The 21216-nt window shown below is 53.8% G+C and overlaps 8 protein-coding genes across 8 annotated transcripts; 5 read left to right on the plus strand and 3 right to left on the minus strand.

Annotated features, from left to right (window-relative positions):
• Positions 1-213: 213 nt before the first annotated feature.
• PG986_008971 (uncharacterized protein) lies at positions 214-1463 on the plus strand (the record flags this gene model as incomplete). The annotated part of the gene is given in 2 exon segments (XM_066845193.1): positions 214-995; positions 1013-1463. 2 exon segments carry the CDS (start codon positions 214-216, stop codon positions 1461-1463), a joined length of 1233 nt encoding a protein of 410 aa, XP_066697591.1.
• Positions 1464-3698: 2235 nt separating this feature from the next.
• Positions 3699-4019, plus strand: PG986_008972 (uncharacterized protein; the record flags this gene model as incomplete). Its single annotated transcript, XM_066845194.1, has 1 exon — positions 3699-4019. The coding sequence occupies one exon, from the start codon at positions 3699-3701 to the stop codon at positions 4017-4019; it is 321 nt and encodes a 106-aa protein (XP_066697592.1).
• A 409-nt stretch (positions 4020-4428) lies between these two features.
• Positions 4429-5218, minus strand: PG986_008973 (uncharacterized protein; the record flags this gene model as incomplete). The annotated part of the gene is made up of 3 exons (XM_066845195.1): positions 4429-4576; positions 4787-4910; positions 5008-5218. 3 exons carry the CDS (start codon positions 5216-5218, stop codon positions 4429-4431), a joined length of 483 nt encoding a protein of 160 aa, XP_066697593.1.
• Positions 5219-7784: 2566 nt separating this feature from the next.
• PG986_008974 (uncharacterized protein) lies at positions 7785-9307 on the minus strand (the record flags this gene model as incomplete). The annotated part of the gene is made up of 5 exons (XM_066845196.1): positions 7785-8253; positions 8316-8411; positions 8476-8593; positions 8664-9039; positions 9119-9307. 5 exons carry the CDS (start codon positions 9305-9307, stop codon positions 7785-7787), a joined length of 1248 nt encoding a protein of 415 aa, XP_066697594.1.
• Positions 9308-11396: 2089 nt separating this feature from the next.
• PG986_008975 (uncharacterized protein) lies at positions 11397-13364 on the plus strand (the record flags this gene model as incomplete). The annotated part of the gene is made up of 6 exons (XM_066845197.1): positions 11397-11409; positions 11726-11961; positions 12043-12172; positions 12235-12358; positions 12429-12880; positions 13051-13364. 6 exons carry the CDS (start codon positions 11397-11399, stop codon positions 13362-13364), a joined length of 1269 nt encoding a protein of 422 aa, XP_066697595.1.
• An 865-nt stretch (positions 13365-14229) lies between these two features.
• Positions 14230-15266, plus strand: PG986_008976 (uncharacterized protein; the record flags this gene model as incomplete). The annotated part of the gene is made up of 3 exons (XM_066845198.1): positions 14230-14437; positions 14537-14573; positions 14723-15266. The coding sequence occupies 3 exons, from the start codon at positions 14230-14232 to the stop codon at positions 15264-15266; spliced, it is 789 nt and encodes a 262-aa protein (XP_066697596.1).
• Positions 15267-15707: 441 nt separating this feature from the next.
• Positions 15708-18194, minus strand: PG986_008977 (DEAD/DEAH box helicase; the record flags this gene model as incomplete). The annotated part of the gene is made up of 1 exon (XM_066845199.1): positions 15708-18194. One exon carries the CDS (start codon positions 18192-18194, stop codon positions 15708-15710), a length of 2487 nt encoding a protein of 828 aa, XP_066697597.1.
• Positions 18195-19293: 1099 nt separating this feature from the next.
• Positions 19294-20751, plus strand: PG986_008978 (PIGA (GPI anchor biosynthesis) domain-containing protein; the record flags this gene model as incomplete). The annotated part of the gene is made up of 1 exon (XM_066845200.1): positions 19294-20751. One exon carries the CDS (start codon positions 19294-19296, stop codon positions 20749-20751), a length of 1458 nt encoding a protein of 485 aa, XP_066697598.1.
• Positions 20752-21216: the final 465 nt, after the last annotated feature.

The following is a 21216-nucleotide window of genomic DNA, read 5'->3' on the forward strand; positions in this document are numbered from 1 at the left end:
CGCTTTCTCTTTATGCCACTACGCGTCTGTGGTGGCGGCCTTCATTCTAGACTCGACAGTCCTGACACCAGGTAATTTAGGCGTGTACCAGAGCAAATGCGTCAATCAATCCTGGTGGTAGCAAGACGGCCAATTGCTTTTTCTTCTACCAGGTCTCAACTTCTCACCTAATTTTCTCTGTGAGGGAACCATGATTGTCGCGCCACACAACCCATGCCGGCACCTGCGTTCAGCGACTCCCCCGCGCCGGTCCCCGAGGTAACCTGCGTCTCGGCCGAGCCCTTTGCGCCCAAGCCCCTCATTGCCGACATCCTGCGCACCAAGTACTGCATGCCCGGCTCCGTCTTCCTCGTCGAGGACGTCGAGGTGTGCAACGCCTCAAGGTCGAAGAGATGGCGCGCCATACGATTGATGCTCGGCGATGGCGAGCTCTGCCTCCAGGCCCTGCTGGCGGCTGAAATGCACCGCTATGTGGACGGTGGCGAGGTCTCCATTGGGTCATATATCAAGCTCGAAGCGTTCCGGCTGGAGTGGCTCAACTCGGCTGCGGAGCCGGCAGGCAAGGGACGAAAGACGGAAGATGCAATGGCTTCGGGGACCGGCACGATGCCGTACCTTGTTGTCAGCCGCCTGGCCATGGTGGGCTGGAATAACCGACTTCTAGAGATGGCAGGCGCCGCAGGGATACCACAATTGACAGAGGAGCCCGAACATGCATCAGCTGGCGGGGATGAAGCACCTGTTGCATTCGCCCAGACTTCAAAAAAGCATGAGACACCTCAGGCAGAAGTCGTTGTGGCCGAGCCCTTGGTCACGGATGCACACTTATTGGAGGAATTAGCCGACGCAACCAATGACGACGACTTCGAGACAGTAACGGTGTCGCCACAACAGACGGCGCAGAAACGCGCCGAGCTCGCCGCTCAGCAACTGCAATCACAATCTGCATCGCAGGCCGCAGCCATGGCAGCTGTCGCCGCCGCTACAGACAGCGGGTACGCCGACGAGCCAGCCTTGGAAGAGGAACAGCGCCGCCCTCTGCCCCCTGGCTAGACACCGACCCGACGAAACCGTTGAAGCTGACGCCACTGCGCGGCATCCCCACCCTGCCCTACAAGCAGAACTGGTCGACCAACGTGCTGGCCGTGGTCGCGACCATCTCGGAGCTGCAGCCGTCGAACCTGCCGCCGTTCCGCCAGCGTCAGGCCCGGCTCGCGCACCCGTCGACCCCGAAGCAGGTCCACCTGACGGTGTTCCTGGACCCGGCTAATTTCGCGCCGCAGGTGGGCAGTGTGGTGTTGCTCCTGGCGGTCAAGAACCACCGGTTCGACGGCGGCAGCCTGAAGAAATACGCGAGCGACCGGCCCAAGCACGGCGGGCGCTGGTGGTACGAGAACCCGACGCAGTTTGCGTGGTGCGACGTTGAGGCATTGCAGAGGTGGTGGGACTTGAGGCTGTCGTGAAAGGGGGGAGAGAAGGGGTTATTGCTGTTGTGTTGTTGGTGATGGTGGAGAGAGGTAGTGGGATGGGTCGAGTTCAGGATGAGAACTGAGATTATTGATTGCCTTGAAGGGCTGTTTGGTTTATATGTTCGCCCCTGTCACGTTATATCTACGAGAGTCCTTGAGGATGTTCACCTGTCCCGGAGTCAAACCCAGCAATGAGACGACTCATACCGTGGACAGCACCCGGGCTCCGCTCTCACATTTTGCAATGAATCATTCAGCACTCTACTGACTCATTTACAGTCTGCTGATTTACTCTTGCTTGTTGTGGGCTGATCGCCTAAGCGGTCAAACAGGAACCTACCTCCCCTGTTGTCTCAATCGTCTCGAATGCCGACTGATTAGACTCACAACACGGGCTGTTGAGAACGGCATTGGTCAACAGGAAGTTGGCGAAGGCTTTTTTCGGGACGTTGTTCTAGAAACAGGCCTTGCTATTTCGGTGCTGATCAATCTGGAGAAAACCCAACACTGGGACACATTGGCGACCAAGATTATCAAACGGCTGCAAGTTCAACGGCCCCATCTGGTCGATGCTATTCGTTGACCAGGTAGCCTGTGCCGAGGCGACAGTTGCTAGTCCTCGTTGTTGCTAGTCTTCTCGGCAACGCTCCGTCTCTAGCCCATCTAGTCAGTTGACGACAACGCATCTGTGCTGAAAACGCAGAGGGCCGTCACGGGGCATATGCCAGATGCATCTCAATGGTTCGATACACGGGTGGGCTATAGGTGAGAAAGGACTGCCCCCCGTCTGCATTCAGCTCACTTTCCCCGGACCTGGGACCCCTTTTGCGTTAGGAACTGCGGCGCCCTTCTCGGAAGGCCTCCTCCTAACTTTTTCTCGAGTCCTAAATAGCGTGCCCAAGTCTCGGTCGATTAGCACCTGGCATTCGCCCGGAGCTGGAGGTCCTAGGATAGGTAACCTTCTGGGGTTGATCTAGACTGCAAATGCTTTCTCGAAAAGGAAACCCGCTGTGTCTCCACCAGGTCTTTGGGGATTTCTTATTTGTTGGAATGCGAGTCTTGGTTGTCTTTTCCAGCTTGCCAGATCGTTCAAGGGTCCAGATCGTGAAGCGTCCGACGGACGTTCATGTTAGGGTGGAACTAGCCGGCGCTTGGGTCGAGAAAGCGCGGCAGCGTGAGATCAAGACGCTATTGGACAGCGGAACGCCCCGCACCAGCAGGGATTTGTTTTTGTGTTGACAGTAGTATGCAGGTCCCCTTGTAAGCGTGTGGTCAAGTGACCACTATCTCGGACCAAACTGCACATGAATCAACAGCGAGCCTCTGCAGTAGAAGCAGAGTCATTTCTCGCGCTTCGACTGCTGGAAAAAAAGGGCCAAGCAAGAACAGTATGACTCTCGATCGGAAGCGTGTGTAATTGGCCATCTTGTGATGATGGCTTGACTGACATTTCGACGGTTTGGCGGTGAGGTTTTAACCTTTGGTTAGCAGTAAGGAGAAGAGCGTTGGTAGTTCGGTTTGTCGGTCTATATTTCTGCGGCTGAAACCGACCTAGCATCTGACATAGCCACGAAGATTTCGCGATAGTCAAGGCCTGCCCATTAGTACCAAGCTGAAATGACAGGCGCTGTAGGCCGAGATAGAGTTGGGCGCCGCGACGGTCTAATGGACGTGCCATATATTAAGCCGGTACCGATCGCGGCACTGATCATGACTGTTTCTGCTGTCAAGTTTGACCCTACAGCGCCGGCTGGGCATATCAATCTAACTTACACGCCCTCTTCCGAAGCTTCTTCCCTCCGCGGCACACTTTAACCCCCTCCTCGACGACCAAGGCCGCCCAATACTAAAGGCTATAGTGTCAAAGCGACACAACAATGACCTTGCAAGTAAAGCCATTGTACACGGAACGTTTCACCACAATTGGCTCATCTCGGTCCTTTCATCTGAACCGACACAAAGGGGGTGAGATTTCCCCAAGATAAAACCCCTCCTCGGGCTGGCTGCTATTCCTAGGGAGAGAGAGCAAAAGAAGTCGTCCCATCCCATCCGTTCGTTTTCGTCTGTCCGCTGGCTCAGTCTTTACAAGGAGGAAAGAGAAAAAACAACTTCAAACAAAGTCATTCGTTCTTCAAGCTGACTTTTTCTTCCTCTTCTTCTCTCCCCTTTCTAGAACAGATCAACGACATTTCCCTCTTCTTCCATCTACCCTTGCACAGTATCGCCACGATGTCGGCCAGCAGCCAGGTCATGGTCCAGTGGACGGCCCTCCACGGCGGAAACCACCATGGCAGCAACAGCGTCTCCTCGCTCCACGTCCGGAAGCGCAGCGTCGCCCTCCACGCCCGCAAGCAGAGCATCGCCGTCTCGAAGCAGCTGCTGCACGAGCTCGCGCCGCCCTCCCTGTCCGAGTTCCTCTGGCTCACAGTCCTGTTCTTCTGGGCCGTCTTCTGCTGCCCCGTCACGCGCCTGGCGTTCGAGGTCATCGGCTGGGTCCTGGACGACCTGATCCCCGAGGCGTCCGATATTGCGCTATCGACCGATCTGTAGAGGACGGAGATGGGGTCTTCACTTCCTGGCTGGTCCAGGTGGCTGTTGATCGGCCTTTGGACTGTTCACGATTTTCCTAAAAGGTATGTCTCTTATTATTCTTTCGCCATTCTGATTTGAGCCAGATCCAGCATCACATATTCAAAAAGGACTTAATGTATAATCACCTTATCACTATGTACCTTCATTTCCTGTCTAATCCTACTATGTCGTGAGATATTTATGTGTGACCGTACAAGCCCTGACCGAGGACACCTAGAGCAAGCGTCACTTCTTTCTTCTCTCTTTTCCTTCTCTAGCAGTTCGTGGAAACGCCATTCGGCGCCGCTTGCGTTGCCCGTGTAGCGGGTTGCGGTACTTACCGGCGCGCGCACGTTGTCCACGACGAAGTTCCGGGGGTGCCGCCGTTCTACTCGCGGTTGCCGCAGCTCCGAGTCACTTTCCCATCATCCGACGCGCAGATGTTCTCACCCGACACCGTGCCCCGCCCGTCGAACTGGATTATCTTCTCGTCGGCTTTGAATGCGCCGCCGTCGTTGATGCACGACACCCCGCTCCTGTTTAAATATCACAGCATCCTCGCATACGTCCGCCAACCACACGCTGTTGAGCGTGCTGCTTTTTGTTTCATTGGGTTTTCATGGTTGGAAATGGTGTTCATGGGGGGATGATGAGTTATGATCCAAAGGGGAGCAAAGGAAAAAAAGGGACCCGGAGGGCCGAAAGGGGTATGGGGAAAAAGGAAGGACAGGCGCGATGGCACTCACCGTATTTCCTGGCAATGAACGACTTCAGCCTGTGAAGCGATTACGTTGGAGATGATCTCTCCGTTCTTCAGGATGAACATGGATTCGATCTCGCCGGTCTCGGTCTTGCCTTGGCATACGACCGCTGTTCCGGTGTTAGCTCCCAATTCACAGGGGGTGTGAATACACGGAGTATTACGTTGGATGGGATCCCAAAAGTCGATATACTACTGCTTACTTACGAGATCTCTCAAAATGCTCCATGACTCCATCATGAGTCGCACCAACGACAATGGCGGTGCTGGTGGAAATAGCACCGCTGGACCTGGAAAGCGTCGTCGTCAGACCAGTTGGGGTAGCGCTGCCACCGTTGCCCGCCGCCACGGCATGGCTGGCACTGGGAGTATTGCGGAGAAAAGTATGGTTGTTAGTTACATTAAGGGCTGGGAGCATCTTGTGTGTCTATATGTGTGCCAGGAACACATCCGGCTCACCCAGTCGCTTCAGACGGTGTAAAAGCGCCCGAGACACGTATTGTCACTCCATCCCTGCCTGGTTTAGATTTCTTATGTTAGCATTGGGAGCGATACATTGATAGAAGATGAAGCAATTCAGTTATTGGAATATCTCCCCTCCGCATTGTCCATGTAGGGGTGCCTGAGCTAGGGCGGCACCATCCCATACGGCCTGGACTAACGTATCGAAGATTTAAGTCCGGTGCGACGTTGTAGCTTAGATACTACGCTTCTAGCCCTCATCACAGATAAGCCAACCATTCCCACTGGAGCCGCCACCTTAAGGATCAACCCCGTGTTCGACGTTGGCTATGGCAGCCGGTTACCACATTGGGACACACGAGCCCAAATCCACCAAGCGCAACGTAAGATTGGCACTTATTTATGATTCTGTCAGTGCCACCCACTGAAGAGCAGAATCGGGGACTCGCCTCGACTCCAGCCAGAAGAACTGACGAGTCTATATCGAGATCGAGAGGATGCCCCAAGGCACAGCATGCTGAAGTTCTTTGCCAGTTACTGAGTGGCTCTTGTTGATCTAATATATTCCCTGGGATAAATATGTCAGCATTGGGTTCGAAGCAGAACAGCCCAGGGGAAGGCCGGTACGTGCTTCCAAGCTGCCAGTAATCCTTGCTCACTAGAGCAGCCGAAAGTTGGCTTGTCCACCTTTCCCAAGAGCAAAGATTACGGTATCTTCTCTGGAAATGGTTGACTCTATTCCGTAAATACGTTATATAGTAGTAATTGATTTTTGTTACTATCTGGGAATTGCTATTCCTCACAAGGGATCAACATGCATATATCAACTGGGAAACCTCAGTCGTTGGGAACGATTCTAATTGCACCATTTATCATGTTTCTGCCTATACTGTATTGATACGGACGGAGAACAAGAAAAAGGGGTAAGGAAACGGATGCTTGTGTGGTTTTGTCAGGGGGTTCTTGTTTTCTGAAGATTTGCAACTTACACTGGTCATAAATTTAATATGTAGCAAAAAGGGGTTTTCCCGTAGTGTATCAAATTGAAAACTTGCTGATATATCCACTTGTATTCCCTAAGAATGAGGTATTATCGTGCTCAGTATAGATTAGGAGCCTTAGTAGGTATGGTGAAGCCGTACCCGAGACAGGTTTGGTCGCCGAATCTGAAGGCATATGTAGGAGAGCTCATCGCCCTGTACGTGATATGATGTCACTACAATCGGTTGCGAGGTCGACCAAGTATTGGAAGAAATGTAAAGATAAAAGGGGTTAGGCTCAGGCTTTGTCGCATTGTTAGACATGATTCTAATTTGGTTTCCTTCGCGATACGGGTTAAACATCTTCATTCGACATTTTACCCGAGACATACGTTCCTCGGAAGCTGGATTCTTGATGCAGCTATTCGTTCCGGAGTGATGCAAAGTCATTAGCGCCGGCAACACCCTTCGCAGAGTAAGACCCAGGCATATCAAAAGAGCATAGGATGTCTACATGTTTGCCACGCAACTCTTACGTATCGAGAAGAATGTATCCGTTTAGTGTTCCTTCTCTTTACTGGACACAAGCGGGAGTGGCTTGTATAGGCGATTGCTGTACCCGGCGCAGAAGCAACGAATATTTGCTGCACGGGCAAATTGAGTTCTCAGAAGTCTCGCGGAAAGAATATGCGAGACATACGGCGGCCGGCCGGCCCCCCCCCCGTTTTGAGGTCTCACTGCATGGCTGGTCAAGGTTGAGACATGTCGGTGCTTGGGCCTCTGAGACAGGCTGTATGACACTTGACATCACCAGCCCGGGGCTGACTGCCGTGCGGTTCAAATCATAACAATTCCCCGGCAAGACAATGGCACCTGTCCGGGGAAAAACAATAAAAAAGAAGCATCCTGGCAGTTACACAACAGGTTGGCCAGCCCTCCACGTAGTCACCCCTGGATCTGTGGCTGGCCTGGGTCTCGGATACGTCGTTCACGGCACTGCATCGGAGAAACAAACATAGGTGTCCAGTATCAAAGAAAGCGTCTGGAATGGTTGTTATGCAGCTATTCGGTAGTAGGTGGAACGGAGGTGACGCTTGGTGTCGTCCGCGGGTTTGGGGATTAGCTATTCGATTGAAACAAACTGAATTTCCGGCGTTCCAACGATCAATCAAGTAGGAGGAATTGGTCCAAACCATGGGTACTGCCATGTGCCGAAATGCGACAGCGTGAGCATGAGTATCTGCCTAGAGGCAATTGCATGGTATCCCCCTGATATTTGAAGCCAAAGGTTTCGGCTTCAACAAAGCATCAATTGAACTCATGCGAACCGTAGAAATAAAGTGTATATGCCTTGAATATTCGTTCGAGTAAAACCTAGTCCTTTTCCGATTCTCTGCGCCCCTAAAATGTACACCGTGTCTGAGTGGACTATACCCAGACAATAACCCAACAGTAATACACTGTGTGCTGCTTCCATTTTCCAAACTCCTGTAACACCAAAGACGTAGACGCCAGACATGTGCTCCTGGCAGTTCACACTGCCTAGACGGGCCTCCACCGCTCACTCGCCGTCGTGTTCCTCCTACTCGCACTCCCATCCTCCCCATACGTGACCGTAACCACACGCGTCTTGACAATGGCGTCGCTGAGCCGCGGCGCGTCGCTATCGTCGACGGCGACGGCCGTGGGCGCGTCGGTGCTGCCGAGGTGGCGCGGGTTCAGGATGTCGTCCTCGCTCGAGGAGAAGCCGGTGCCGCCGCCGCCGACGGTCATCTCGAGCTCGTCGTTGTGCGACTTCTTGGGCCGCGAGCTCTTCTGGCCGATCGTCACGAGGCCGGGCTGGGAGCTGCTGTCGCTGCCGCCGCCGCCGTGCTTGCCGCCGGCTTCGGCGTCGTAGTAGCGCCGGGCCCGGGAGCTGCTGCTGCCGAAGATGCTGCGGCCGAAGACGACTTCGGCGAGGGGCTGCATGACGGGGATGGAGGAGGCGATGATGATGGTGCTTCCTTCGATGCTGGGGTCGGTCTTCGTTAGTAAAGGGGTGATGGGCGAAGCGGGGAAGTGTAAACTACTTACACTGTCCAGATGACTAGGTCGGAGGTTTCGTAAGAGAAGTCGGAACTGCCAAGAGATGGGATTCTCGTCGACTTGTAGATGGCCACCATCCCGGAGCTAGTACAGCCGTCAGTAATGCTGTACTCACTTTGGTCATCATCAAAGTCTAACAGCCACTTACACGGAACCAATGCCGAGCGCGGCGCAAAGTGCGAGCTTCTTCTTGATGGGCATCTGGAGCTTGAAGAGCACGAGCGAGGGGTAAATAGCCAAGTAAAGGTCGACGAATGCTGATATCGCTACCGTGTGGAGTTAGCAAATGCCGTGCTGGAGACGTGGCGCAGCAGGCGCGGGACATGGGGAACTCACAGCCAGCATAGATGCAATACCCGACCAGGATGTTCTTGTCGAAGCACGTCTTCTCGGTGATGGAGAAGGTCCAGAGCGAGCGCGCGGGCGTGCACTGGCCGAGCAGGACGCCGACGGTGGCGAGCAGCGACGCGAAGCAGACGAGGCCCATGGTCCAGAGGTACCACCAGTGCGCGCGGCTCGGGTTCAGGATGCGGGTGAGCAGGGCGATGACAGCGAGCTTGGGCAGGCCGAAGGAGAGGATGCCCGGGCAGAAGGCCGCCGTCGTCCAGAGGATGGCGCCTTCCTTCTGCTCCAGGTCGAGGAGGTCGAAGTGCTTGCCGTTGCCGTAGCTCGTCGCGACGGTGGAGAAGGCCGTGGAGATGTAGCCGCAGAGCTTTGGGAGGCCGAGGCGGTCAGCTCGTATGTTTCCGTGTGGGGAGATGTGCCGTGGACCATGCCGGTTACAAACTTACTAGTGATAGGATGATGAAGTAGTCGTCGCTCCATAGCCTCCGCTGGAGGACACCGCGCACGTAGAGTCTGCCGGCGACGAAAAGGGTGCTGACGGCGGTTACGGTCCAGCAGGCGACCAACACAGTCGGACCCTTATCCTGGGCGGCCCAAGCATCGTACTCAGGAGTACCCTTCGGTGGCGAAGACATAGCGCCTGGCGGTGTAGTATGTTCGGTCGGATAGGAGGCAAGCTGTCCACGGACTGTAAAGGAGTGACCAATCCAAAAGGACTCAAAAAGGATAGGCTAGGCCGGGAGGGAGACTGGCGCATTTAAGAGGCTGTCGAATCTGGCAACGGCTATAGAGTCCGAGAAACCTAGACTCCCGCAACGGGAACCGCTCTGTGCTGATGATGGCTGCCTTTTTGCTGTTTCTACATTGACAATAGCTGGGTTATGGATACTCTGGACTATACTACCAGTCCTTGGGGGGGGGATAAAGAAGCTGTAGCTTCAGCGAATGCAATAATCAAACCTCTTGTCTCACGAACGATTCGCCAGTAGTTTCCTCACCACCGAGCAGTTTGGTGGCGTAACCGTTGCCAACTCATATTTCTTTCTTCTATTCAAAAAACTAAGGCGTCGAGACTAAGACTCGGTCGCTGTACGGGGGTCTGAGACCCTTGGCTGGCGATTGGCCAACCACGTCGACGGTCCGTCCTTATTCTATAAGCTGAAGAGAGCGCTGGAGTGTGAAACAGCCTCGCATTTCAAGATAGGCGGGGAAAAAGGAACTTGGTTAAAGGCATAGTTATTGGACTCACTGGAGCAGTAAGCAATGCGAAGAGGCAAGAAAGATCTCACCTGCAGGTTCGTGTATGGAAGAAGCACTCTCTCGCAACACTCAACGACCTATTTAGTGGCGGCCCGGTTTGCAGTCCTCCTGCGGTTCCCAGAGTAAAGTTCGCAGGCGGTGAATGTCTGGGACATATACGCCCATCAGAATCCAAGAGGCTGTCGGTTCGGCTCTAAAGGATCCGGACTTTTTTATTTTCTTATTCTGCATGCAGGTCGAAAAGATACCTGGTGGACCCGAGCAATGAAGTATTATCAACATCAACTACACGCAGTGGCCAGCCAATCAGTGGTGGAGGAGCCGTCTCCTGTGCCGATGATGTATTTAGTGTCTTTAGCGTACCGGCCCGCCTCCGCCAAAGTGTGAGTGGGTGCCACTTGCCACTAATAAGCGGCAAGAGCGACCCAGAGTCCTTCCTGCTTCTTTCCTCGTCGTCAACATCGCCTTCCTTTCATCTACGTGCAACGTCTAGAAGAATCCAGACTGGAGCAGGCAGTGCCGATTCGACCGATTGGAAGAAGCCAGATACTACCTATCCAATTCCGAGAGCGGAAGAAGAAGAAGAAGAAGAAGAAGAATCAAAAGTCCCTTGCACGGAACAAAGCAAAGCAGGATCGTCGCGGCCCGCGCTGTCTGTCTTCTTGCGTCTCGCTTTCTTCTCTAGGTCCACGGGTCTTAGACAGACATTCAGCATAGCATCCCCGCCGCCGAATCCTCCCAAGTCTTACCCGCAGCACGCTTCGCCTCAACGAGGAAAGGCACGACGCACGCTCAAGACACCTGACCCGTACGTACCGGCGTACTTTCTTCAGCACATCACATTAGTCCCATCACATCCCTCATGTCTTATCATGCCAAGTACATGAACGGTGCCTGCGGGTAGGTAGGTATCGACAGTTTGCGTTCCATGATAAGCGCGACTATTGGTCCGTCTCCATAGGAGGAGACGCGCAGAAACACGTTCGCGATAACTGGTCCTGGACGCGGTCGCCGAGCCGTGCTGCGTTCAGTTGGAGCCATCCGATTTACCTGGTCTCAGCCTCAGTCTCGGTACCAGTACTGCTATCGGGGACCTGCCTACCGGTGGACCCGGAGCGGTGGCGATCGATCTTCTGGATCTGGTCAAACATCCGCTCACACAATCTACCATCTGGAACCTTGGTATATCTTGCTGATTGAGATCGAGACCCTGCTGTCCTATACTACCTTGGAGGGTCAGTTCAACTCTTTCGTATGGCAAAAGAATGTTCTTGGGAAGGGCAGCCAAATATTACACTTCAGGCAGGGCTGCACACCATCTATTCCCCCATCGCCCAATCGCTGGCTTGCCGAGCCTGTCGAACTCAATAGATCCAGCGCCTGCCGTTCCATACAGTATCTAATCCCCTTCCAAGCCAATCATCCACTTGCCCACCCCGTCTTCACGGTTTTAGGGGGGGTCCCATGGCCCTCAAAGGTATGATGACGAAGGAAATTGGGGCCGTATCACATTTCAGTACTCGAGTTATGCATCCTCGTGAGAAAAAAGCAAATTCGATTTCCCGTCTCTCTCCCTCCACGCGCATGCCGGAATCGCAAGCGGCAAGATCAGACAGACAGTCTACTCAGGATCGTGTATTATTTCTCTTGCGCACCCCCTCTTTCTAGATTAAACCTTCGCTTGCACATATTCAAGACCTGCAGAAAGAAAACCAAAGAAGAAGAAGACGGCAGTAAGCAGAAGAACAAGAAGAGGAAAACATGGGATTAGACATCACCAACGGGACCAACAGGGACCAACGGCACCAATGGTGCCAATGGAGGAGTCGTCGTCGTCGACAAGTCAGTGGCCACTAACCCCAACAACATCGACGCCGTCCCCGGCCTGGTGAAGCAGATCAATGCCGGGGTCGACGCCCTTGGCACCGGCGGTGACGAGGCTCGCCATGCCCTGCTGGTCAAGGCCCGGAATCTGATGCAGGCTCTCGAGACGCCCCGAGAGACCATGATCAAGCATTGTTGGGCTCAGGTCAGTACTGCATTTTGACGTTTATGCCCTTATCTGGGAGAGTTGAACGTCCACTATACTGACAGAAATGGAGAACACTAGACTGGCGCAATGGCTGGTCTGACCACCGGCGTTGACTCTGGCCTGTGGGCTCTGATGGCCAAGAACGGCGATAAGCCACAGAAGGTCAGCGAACTGGCCTCGGCCCTCAAGATGGACACGGTGCTTTTGTGTAGGTTGACGACATCAATAATATACCCCGTGTCTCTCTTTTTTAACGAACTGCAACAATAGGCCGTCTAATGCGTCACCTGGGGGCCATGGGGTACATCATCGAGACTGGCGAAGACGAGTACAAACCGACAAACTTCACCAACTCATTGACTATACCTATCATCAATGGTGGTTACTACGCCATGTCCGTACTCTTTCTGCTTCCGTCGTTTTGTGACAAGTCAAAACTGACTCAGACATGACGTTTCTTGCAGGTTGGCGGCGAGTGCCGGAGTCATCTCCTTCCACGAGTTCGCCCGCAAGACGGACTGGCAGAACCCAACCGACGCTGGCCGCACCTCGTTCAACCAGGCCTACAACACAGACAAGAACTTCTTCGAGTACTTGCAGGCTGTCGGCTATGGCACCCAGTTCAACGACCATATGGGCGGCTACCGTCAGGGTCGCCTGCCCTGGATGCACCCGTCCTTCTACCCGGTCCAGGAGAACCTGATCGATTGCGCTGAGACCGCGGCGGACGCGCCGTTTTTGGTCGATATTGGCGGCAGCGTGGGGCATGACCTTGCCGAGTTCCAGTGCTTCTTCCCCGTGCACCCGGGCAAGCTGATCCTTCAAGATCTCCCCGTCGTCATTGGCCAGATTACCGACCTGGACTCCCGCATTGTGCGCATGGAGCACGACTTCTTAACCGAGCAACCGGTCAAAGGTATGGAGAAAGCCCTCCCATCACCAACCCTTATCCTACCTAACCCGCCTACTTCCTCTCCGGCAGTATCTTGCACCACGCACATAGATGTGGTCGCGTCCTGGTGACAGGATAGCATAACAGACACCAAGAATTTACCTAGAGCAGAGGGGAGCTGACCTTCTCAACAGGGGCCCGGGCCTACTATATGCACTCGGTCCTGCACGACTGGCCGGACAGCCTGTGCCAAAAGATCCTGGCGCCGCTGACGGCGGCCATGCGCCCCGGGTATAGCAAGCTGCTGATCAACGAGAACGTGATCCCGCGCACGGGCGCGTACTGGGAGACTACGGCGCTCGACATGATCATGCTGACCGAGTTCTCGTCGCGCGAGCGCACCCTCGACGACTGGCAGAACCTGTTGGGGTTCTCGGGCCTCCGCATCGCCAAGATCTGGTCCGGCGGCAAGGGCGTCGAGAGCTTGATCGAGTGCGAGCTGGCTTGAGTCCCAGAGTAATCACAGAGAGGGGAGAGAGAAGGGTTTATTGGACTTGATTGGGCTGAGGTTTGTGGGATTACAGGGTTGACAATAGTAGTGTATTCTTGGTTTTCACGTGTTATGTAAACTAGAAACAGTATATCTGCTTTACTAGAGGCTAGCTTGACCTTCTATTCGTTCCCGTTTCATGTTGGCGCTTGCCGCTTAATTCTTCTCTGGTCTATATAATGGCATGTTATGGACAAGGATGCGCCTATGCAGTAGGGTCGCAATGGTTCACCGTTGCCTTTGGCGCAGATGCAAACTCCCGTTGGAGATAAGCCACGAAGCAAGCCTGGCCAGTTACAAGACAATCCGGAGGAACTGCGTGTTGGGGTCGGCCAAGCCCATTCGCCGAGTTTTCTGGCATTGCCCTTGGGGGAAAGGTGAATTGGAGGAGAGCGGCTGGAGTGGTGACGACATTGAAGTGTTCCAAGTTGCCCCCGAGGAACTAGACACGCCCGACTTGCAACTTCGAAACCAGTAATAACTGAATCCGAATCTGGACTAAACTTATGGTTAACTACCAGAACCTGGACGCCAAGCGGTACAATTAGTTCTCCGAAGATATGGCTTTCGTAAAGAAAATGTACAGGGGCATGGGCATGGACAGAACTACGGCTGAATAGCCTGTATACATCGGTATATACTAGGTAGATTAATGCCATGGTCCGTCGCTCTCCTATCATCTCCCAAATCCGTCTTTGTTGTATTTCTGACCTAAATTCTCACCCACAACAGGAGGTATAGTTCAAATAACAACAGAACAGGCCCCACCCCCTCCGCGCCCCGACCAAGAACGACAGCGACAGAAAGCAAGACCCCACCCATCATGGTCAAACTCGCCGAAGTCCAGACCCTCAACGCCGCCCTGGCGGCCGACAGCCCCAAGCCGCTCGTTGCTGTCTTCCTGGGCGGCACGTCGGGCATCGGCCACATGACGGCGCGGGCGCTGGCGTCTTCGGCGCAGCAGGCGGGGGGGGCGCGGGTTGATTATCTTATGACGTCGCAGGGGGAAGCGATATTTCAGCCGCGGAAAGGTTCGTGAAACTGGTCCTCATCCTTCTCGCAAAGCCATTCCCAGCCTCCTTTTCTACTTCTCTTCTGCCGGACCGCGTAAAAGCTAACGCTGGAAACAGACACCACAGAAGGCCTGGACGAGACCATGGCCATCCTGTACTACTCCCGCATGCGCGCCACCAGCAACTAACCCCCACTCCTTCTCAAATTCCACGCTTCCCGCGACCGTCGTCTCCGTCTTCGCGGCCGGGTTCGAGGACGAGAAGAAGCTGTGCCGCGAGGACCTGTCGCTGCGGGACCGGCAGCGGTACGGCTAACCTGCAGGTGCGGTCGCACCTCTGCTACATGCACTCCATGTACATGTCCCAGCTGGCCGAGCTGCATCGTGCCGAGAAGCAGCTGAGGCTAGTTCACGTCTTTCCCGGCTTGGTCCTGACCCCGGCCTTCCACAACCCGGCGTACTCGGCCTGGTTCCGGTTCCTGTTCAACGGGGTCCTGGCGCCGCTGTTCTTGGCGCCCTTTGTCGCTGTCGATCCCGTCGAGAGCGGGGAGCGCATGTTATCCCTCGCTTCGCCTGCGCTTTATCCGGCGGCCTCGATGTCTGGTACGGGTGATGATAGTAGTAGTAGCAGGGGCGACGAAAGCGGGAAGGGCGGGACCGTCAGGGGTATGGATGGACGGCCGGGTAGTGGCGCGTACTCGCTGGACTGGAAGGGCGATGATACCCATAATCAGAAGGTGTATGCTAAGCTTGGCGACGAGGGTATCGAGGCGCTGAAGGAGCAAGTGTGGGAGCACACCAACACGGCTTTCGAGGATATCGCGGCGGGTAAGCCCTTCACAGAGTGAAATAAATCGGATAGCCAAACAAATCAACGTTTCGATATAAGGCAAACAAGTGATGTAAAGGAGAAGGTCATTGCGACATCATCAGCAGAGACGACCCTAAACTTTCTGTTGAACCTCGTGGCCATCAGTTATGCCTGGCGATCTTTTCCATCCGAACCACCATCTCACCATTTCGGACACCCCGTCGCCCGCGTCGGGTCATTCTTGACCATATCTAGCTGGTCGAACGCTTAGCCCAGTCCAATAGAACTGCTTACCATTTCGCGTTCGCCCATTGCAACGGTATAACCGACTACTGGACATATAGCCACTGGGATCTACGATCGTGGAGTCAAAAGTGCATCCCACATTACCAAGGAGTTATAGGGTGGTAATAATAGGTTTCAATTAACTAATCTATGCTTCCTTGTTGTGTCACGCTTGGATACTAATATACTACCCCTATTCTTCTGCAAGTTGGGCTACTGCTGCCTCGAACCGCGCCTTCCTTGCGCCAAAGGTAGCCTCATCCTTCTCCTCTGTAATCCTCACCCTTTCCACCTCCTTGGACCGTCGGACCTCTGCGTCCTTGCCGGCAACGTCGCTCCAGAACCAACGGGCCTCCTGATACGTAAATAGCGTCCAAGCATGGCCGCTTCGGTGGGCACGAGCTGTACGACCGACTCTATGGACGTACGACGTGACGGAGTTGGGCATATCGTAGTTGATGACGTGCTTGATGTCAGGCAAATCGATTCCGCGAGCGAGCAGGTCGGAAGAGATGACGATACGAAGCTTGCCTGCCCGGAATTTATTCAGTGTTCGAACTTGCGTCTTGCTCGTGCTGTCGGAAGTAAGGCATTCGATTAGAGGTTCCAGCTTGGGGGCCATGATAACCAGGAGCCGCGCAAGTCGGATAGCATTTTCCCTAGTCCGAGTGAAGATGAGAATCTTGGGGGGTAGAGGAGGTTTAGCGTCAGATGCAGAATCACTGTCTGAGCTGTCATCCGCATCACTCGACATGATACGATCGCTCTCAAGCAGGTCAAGGAGGAATAGGGGCTTGAGTTCCAGGTCGACTTTGATTGCGTATTCCCGCAGGGTCGCGGGCAGATTGAGCATGGTCTCACGGCCGCTTGCCTCCTGACCATCTTCAGACACCAGTTCCACGAGCCTGGGCATCCGGAGCTTCAAGGGCCCTAGCTTATCCAGATCCGTCGTCATCGAGGCACTCAGGATGACCTTACGGACACCAGTGAGTCTCGACTCCAAGTGGTATCGTCGGAACCTCTTGTTCTCATGTACTGCTGGTATGACGACATCAAGGAACTGCTGGTGATTGTGCCCGAAGAACTTGTCGGCTTCATCAAGAACCAGCCAGCAAACATCTTCCAAGTTGAAGCCAGGTGTCAGCTTCATATGCTCCAAAAGTCGGCCTGTCGTGCAAATGAGAATTTCGACTTTGGATACGTATTCGATGACATGGTTGCGTAAGGTCTTGATGCGGTCTTCCTGTCTAAAGATCTCATTTCTCTCTTCGTCCTCGCTGTTATCCTCGTAACGAGCACGCCGGCTTTGCGTCTTGACCCTTTCCAGGCGTTCCTTGTAGCCCACAGGGTCATATCGTTCCCTTCTCTCGACCAAAGCAGACTTCTCTTCCTCCAGAGGACGCTGTCCTGTGGCGATACCGACCTTAATGCGTCTCTTACCTTCTTGATAGAAGATATCTGCGAACTCCTCGCAGACCTTGTGAACCTGCTGTGCCAAGTTCCTAGATGGTACCACCACTATGGCTCGAAGGAGTGTGCAAGCGGGGGCCGAGCGACTCAGGTTGCGTATGATAGGCAGAGCATACGCTAATGTCTTTCCGGAACCAGTTTCGGCTGAGACCAAGAGATCGCTATGCATGGTTATGCAGTGGTGAGGCAGGAGTTGGGGTATGACAACAGTCTGTACACCATGTGCCTCCTTATATCCCTTTGCTTCCAGCCTTTTCGAGTCCTCGGCAGTAATACCGGACTCTGGCTTCAACCCGAGGCTGGTGAACGGTGCAGTTGCATCTCTAGAGACCTTGATGTGCTCGTAGAGCCAAGAAGGCAGCTCTGTCTGGGGTGCCATCGGGGGCTCGGGGGCTCTAGGTTCTGGCTGCGGCAAGGGTTGCAGACCATGTACTTCTGGCTCAGGAGCGTCCACCATTGGTACATCCTGATCGTCATCTTGAGGATCTACCGCGTTCTCGGGATCAGGAGCCTTCATGGACTTCGCCTTCTTCTCGAAAACACCTTTATGCCGGGTGTTCACTGGCTCGTCAACGCCCGTGTTTGTCTCTGGCTTGGCCTTGGACTTCTTCTTCTTCACCCGCTTCGGTTTCTTGGCCTGGGCGGGAGACTCGGCCATCTCAGAGTTCTTCTCCTTGGAGGGAGACTCGGCCAGCTCAGGGCTCTTCTCCTTCACAGGAGACGCTGTCGCCCCGAAACCAGTGTCTTCGACGGCCGTGGTGGGATGGTCTTTTGGTGCTGGGGATTCCTCGCTCTCCTTCTTGCTCTTCTTCTTCTTCTTGCGGTCCTTCTTCTTGTCGACCTTGACCCTCTTGGAAGGAGGTTCGTCGTCCGCCACCGCTGCTTCTTCCATCTTTGGGGGAGGAATCCATCGACCATACGCCGTCGTAGTGATAGAGCTTGAAGTTGCAAGGGTACAATTATCTTCCAAAATCTTGTGCTGGGGGATACTGTCGTCGTCACCGAAAATGATTTTCTTGTTAAGCTTGGCTGCTTCTTCCAGCTTTGGGGGAGGAATGTATCGACCATACGCCCCAACAGTTGGGGCCATTGCCATTGTAGCGATTGTGCCTGCCGGACGAGGGCTTGCCGTTGCCGGAATGGGTTTCGTTTCTGGGACTGGGGCAGCCGCGGGTGCTGGCTTGGTCGATGGGATGTACCGCGCATACATTGTGCTGGTCGATGGCGCAGCTTCTTGATGTTGTGGGATAAACAGTGCAGAAAAATTGTGTAGAGTGTCTGGCTCTGAACTGCGAGTGGAATGGGATAGTAGTCACTCGGAATGAAGGGCACTGGGATAGTTGCGACTGTCCTTGGGGTAATTGATGTTTATGCCGGCAGACTTGTCATTGACTTTTGGATATCCATATGGGTCTTGAGCTCAAATCAATTGCAGCTGTTCCGACACCATAATTGACTGTTGGTTGACCAGTCTCACGGCTATTTTTTCGAGGCCATCTGAATGAGACTGCGAACCAGCATCGCGGAATTATTCCCCAGAGCAATTGTATCGAGGTACGATAAGGAATTTATTATGGGTATAGTGTGGATGTAGAATGATGGATGGTGGGTTGTGTATGTGCGTGCTGCTCCTGCTGGTGCTGCATGCTGTGCGTGCGATGCGACAAGAAACAGATAGGCGGATAAAAGAAAGAGAAGGTGGATTCTCCAATACGAGCGAGCTTAACCTTGGGAAGTCGAGGCCTGGCTGTTCCGTCCGTCATGTTCCAAGGTTGTGACGAACTTGCCTTTTTTGCGTTGTGTTTTTGGCTTATCTCTAGAAATCTACTAGAAATGTAGGAAGGTGTTAGGTACTTGGGTACCTAGTGCAGCAACTGGCTATCGCTATCGGACCCCTGTGTGGATCCAAGCTCCAGGTGGCTTCAGGTACCTTGTACTGCTGAAGGTGGGAGGGACAGGTGAGTGCTAATGCCCGTTTCCACATGTCGACGTCGCGCAACCAGCCCACCAGAGAGCGAACTATTCCCAGTCGCAAGCTCCTTTACCTGCCCACCCCTTGATCATTGGCATTTGATGGAATGATGATATCCCCAGAATGCTCTTGAGAATACAGCTCTTCAAGAATGGACAGACGTGACTCGGAATTGTTGCTTCAATTACGTCCTGCTTTGTTGTCAGTTGCGCGATACCGACGTTCATTACCGGCTTGCGAAGTCGACGTCACCGATATACACAAATAAAGCTACAGTTGTCCGCAGCGCGATCCGGGCCTGGCGCTTTCGGATTCGCTGCCTCTTCCGCCCCCCAAGATGCCGCGCCTCACGTACAACATCGCTATGGTCAGCGACTTCTTCTTTCCGCAACCAGGAGGTGTCGAAAGCCACATATACCAGCTTGCCACGAAACTGGTCGATCGCGGCCACAAGGTCGTCGTCATAACGCATGCCTACGCAGACCGGAAAGGGATACGATATCTCACGAACGGCATCAAAGTCTACCACGTCCCCTTCGCCATCATCTACCGCTCCGCCACCTTTCCGACCGTCTTCTCCTTCTTCCCCGTGTTTCGAAATATCATGATCCGCGAGCAGATCGACATAGTCCACGGCCACGCCAGTCTAAGCAGTCTTTGCCATGAGGCGTTATTACACGGTAGAACAATGGGATTGCGGACGGTGTTCACCGACCACTCGCTGTTCGGCTTCGCGGACGCTGCCAGCATCCTGACGAACAAGCTCCTGAAGTTCATCTTGAGTGACGTCGACCATGTCATTTGTGTCAGCCACACAAGCAAGGAAAATACGGTTCTCCGAGCGGCGCTCGACCCGGTCATGGTCTCTGTGATTCCAAATGCTGTTGTGTCCGAAAACTTTCGCCCGCGGAAATACCCTCCTGAGCCACCCGCGCCCAATAACGGGTTTGGCAATGCGACCCCCGCGGTCCATCATCTTGGTCCCAACGACCCGGTGGTTATTGTGGTCATCTCTCGACTCTTCTACAACAAGGGCACAGATTTGCTTACCGCGTCGATTCCGAGAATCCTGGAGAACCATCCCAACACGCGGTTCATCATTGCTGGGTCTGGTCCGAAGAGTATCGATTTGGAACAAATGATTGAGCAAAACGTGTTGCAAGACAAGGTCGAGATGCTGGGCTCGGTACGCCACGAACAGGTTCGGGATGTTATGATTCGTGGCCATATCTATCTGCACCCAAGTTTGACCGAGGCGTTCGGCACAGTTCTAGTCGAAGCTGCGAGTTGCGGTCTCTACGTTGTATGTACTGCAGTCGGCGGGATTCCAGAGGTTCTACCTGGTCACATGACGGTCTTTGCAAAGCCCGAGGAAGACGACCTCGTGGTTGCCACTGGCAAAGCGATATCTGCCCTGCGTGCGAATAAGGTTCGCACGGAGAAATTTCATGATCAGGTGAAAGCGATGTACTCGTGGGACAACATCGCCAAGCGAACTGAGCGAGTCTACAAGGGCATCATGGGTGACATACCCGAGGCCGACTTCTACGGTTACGACGTGGGCAATACGGCGGCGTGGAACGGCGAGAGTCACTCCGGTGTGCGCAGCTTCGCTTTGATCGACCGCTTGAAGCGGTACTACGGCTGCGGTGTCTGGGCAGGCAAGCTGTTTTGTCTTTGCGCCGTCATTGACTATCTGCTATTCGTCTTTTGCGAGTGGGTTTTCCCGAGGGACCATATTGATATTGCAGCCGATTGGCCCCGAAAAATATATCATTCCGACGATGACGACTGAACGACTTGTACGGGTCTGCGGCATGAGCTACAGACCGAAGTGTTTTTCAATAAGATACCCATTAAATCGAATTATTTGCTTCAAGCACTTCACTATGCGGAAGATACACGCAGATTGATGAATACGGATCCGGTCCACCACAATAGCCGGGTACCAATACACAGAAGCCCGAGTTACTTACGCAACTTTACTCAACATCGTCTTGGCACTTGTATGGCGTGGGCAGATTGCCAATTTGCGATGCCTATCGTGAAGTTATCGAGTCACCTGTGTCTGTATGTAATAATACTAGAGCAGGTATGCCATTCCTCACTTGGCACTCATCGCGATGTGCGGGAAATTCAGAGCGCATGCTCTGGTATGTTCTCAAAATAGAAATATTTGCCCACAAGGCGAATGGTTCGATGGTCAAGACTTGTTTATGTGCTTTTATTATGTATGGAGGCGATTCAACACTACTATTCC

Source organism: Apiospora aurea (genome assembly GCF_038362705.1).
Source record: "Apiospora aurea strain CBS 24483 chromosome Unknown utg000006l_segment0_segment0, whole genome shotgun sequence".
Taxonomy (NCBI): Eukaryota; Fungi; Ascomycota; class Sordariomycetes; order Amphisphaeriales; family Apiosporaceae; genus Apiospora; species Apiospora aurea.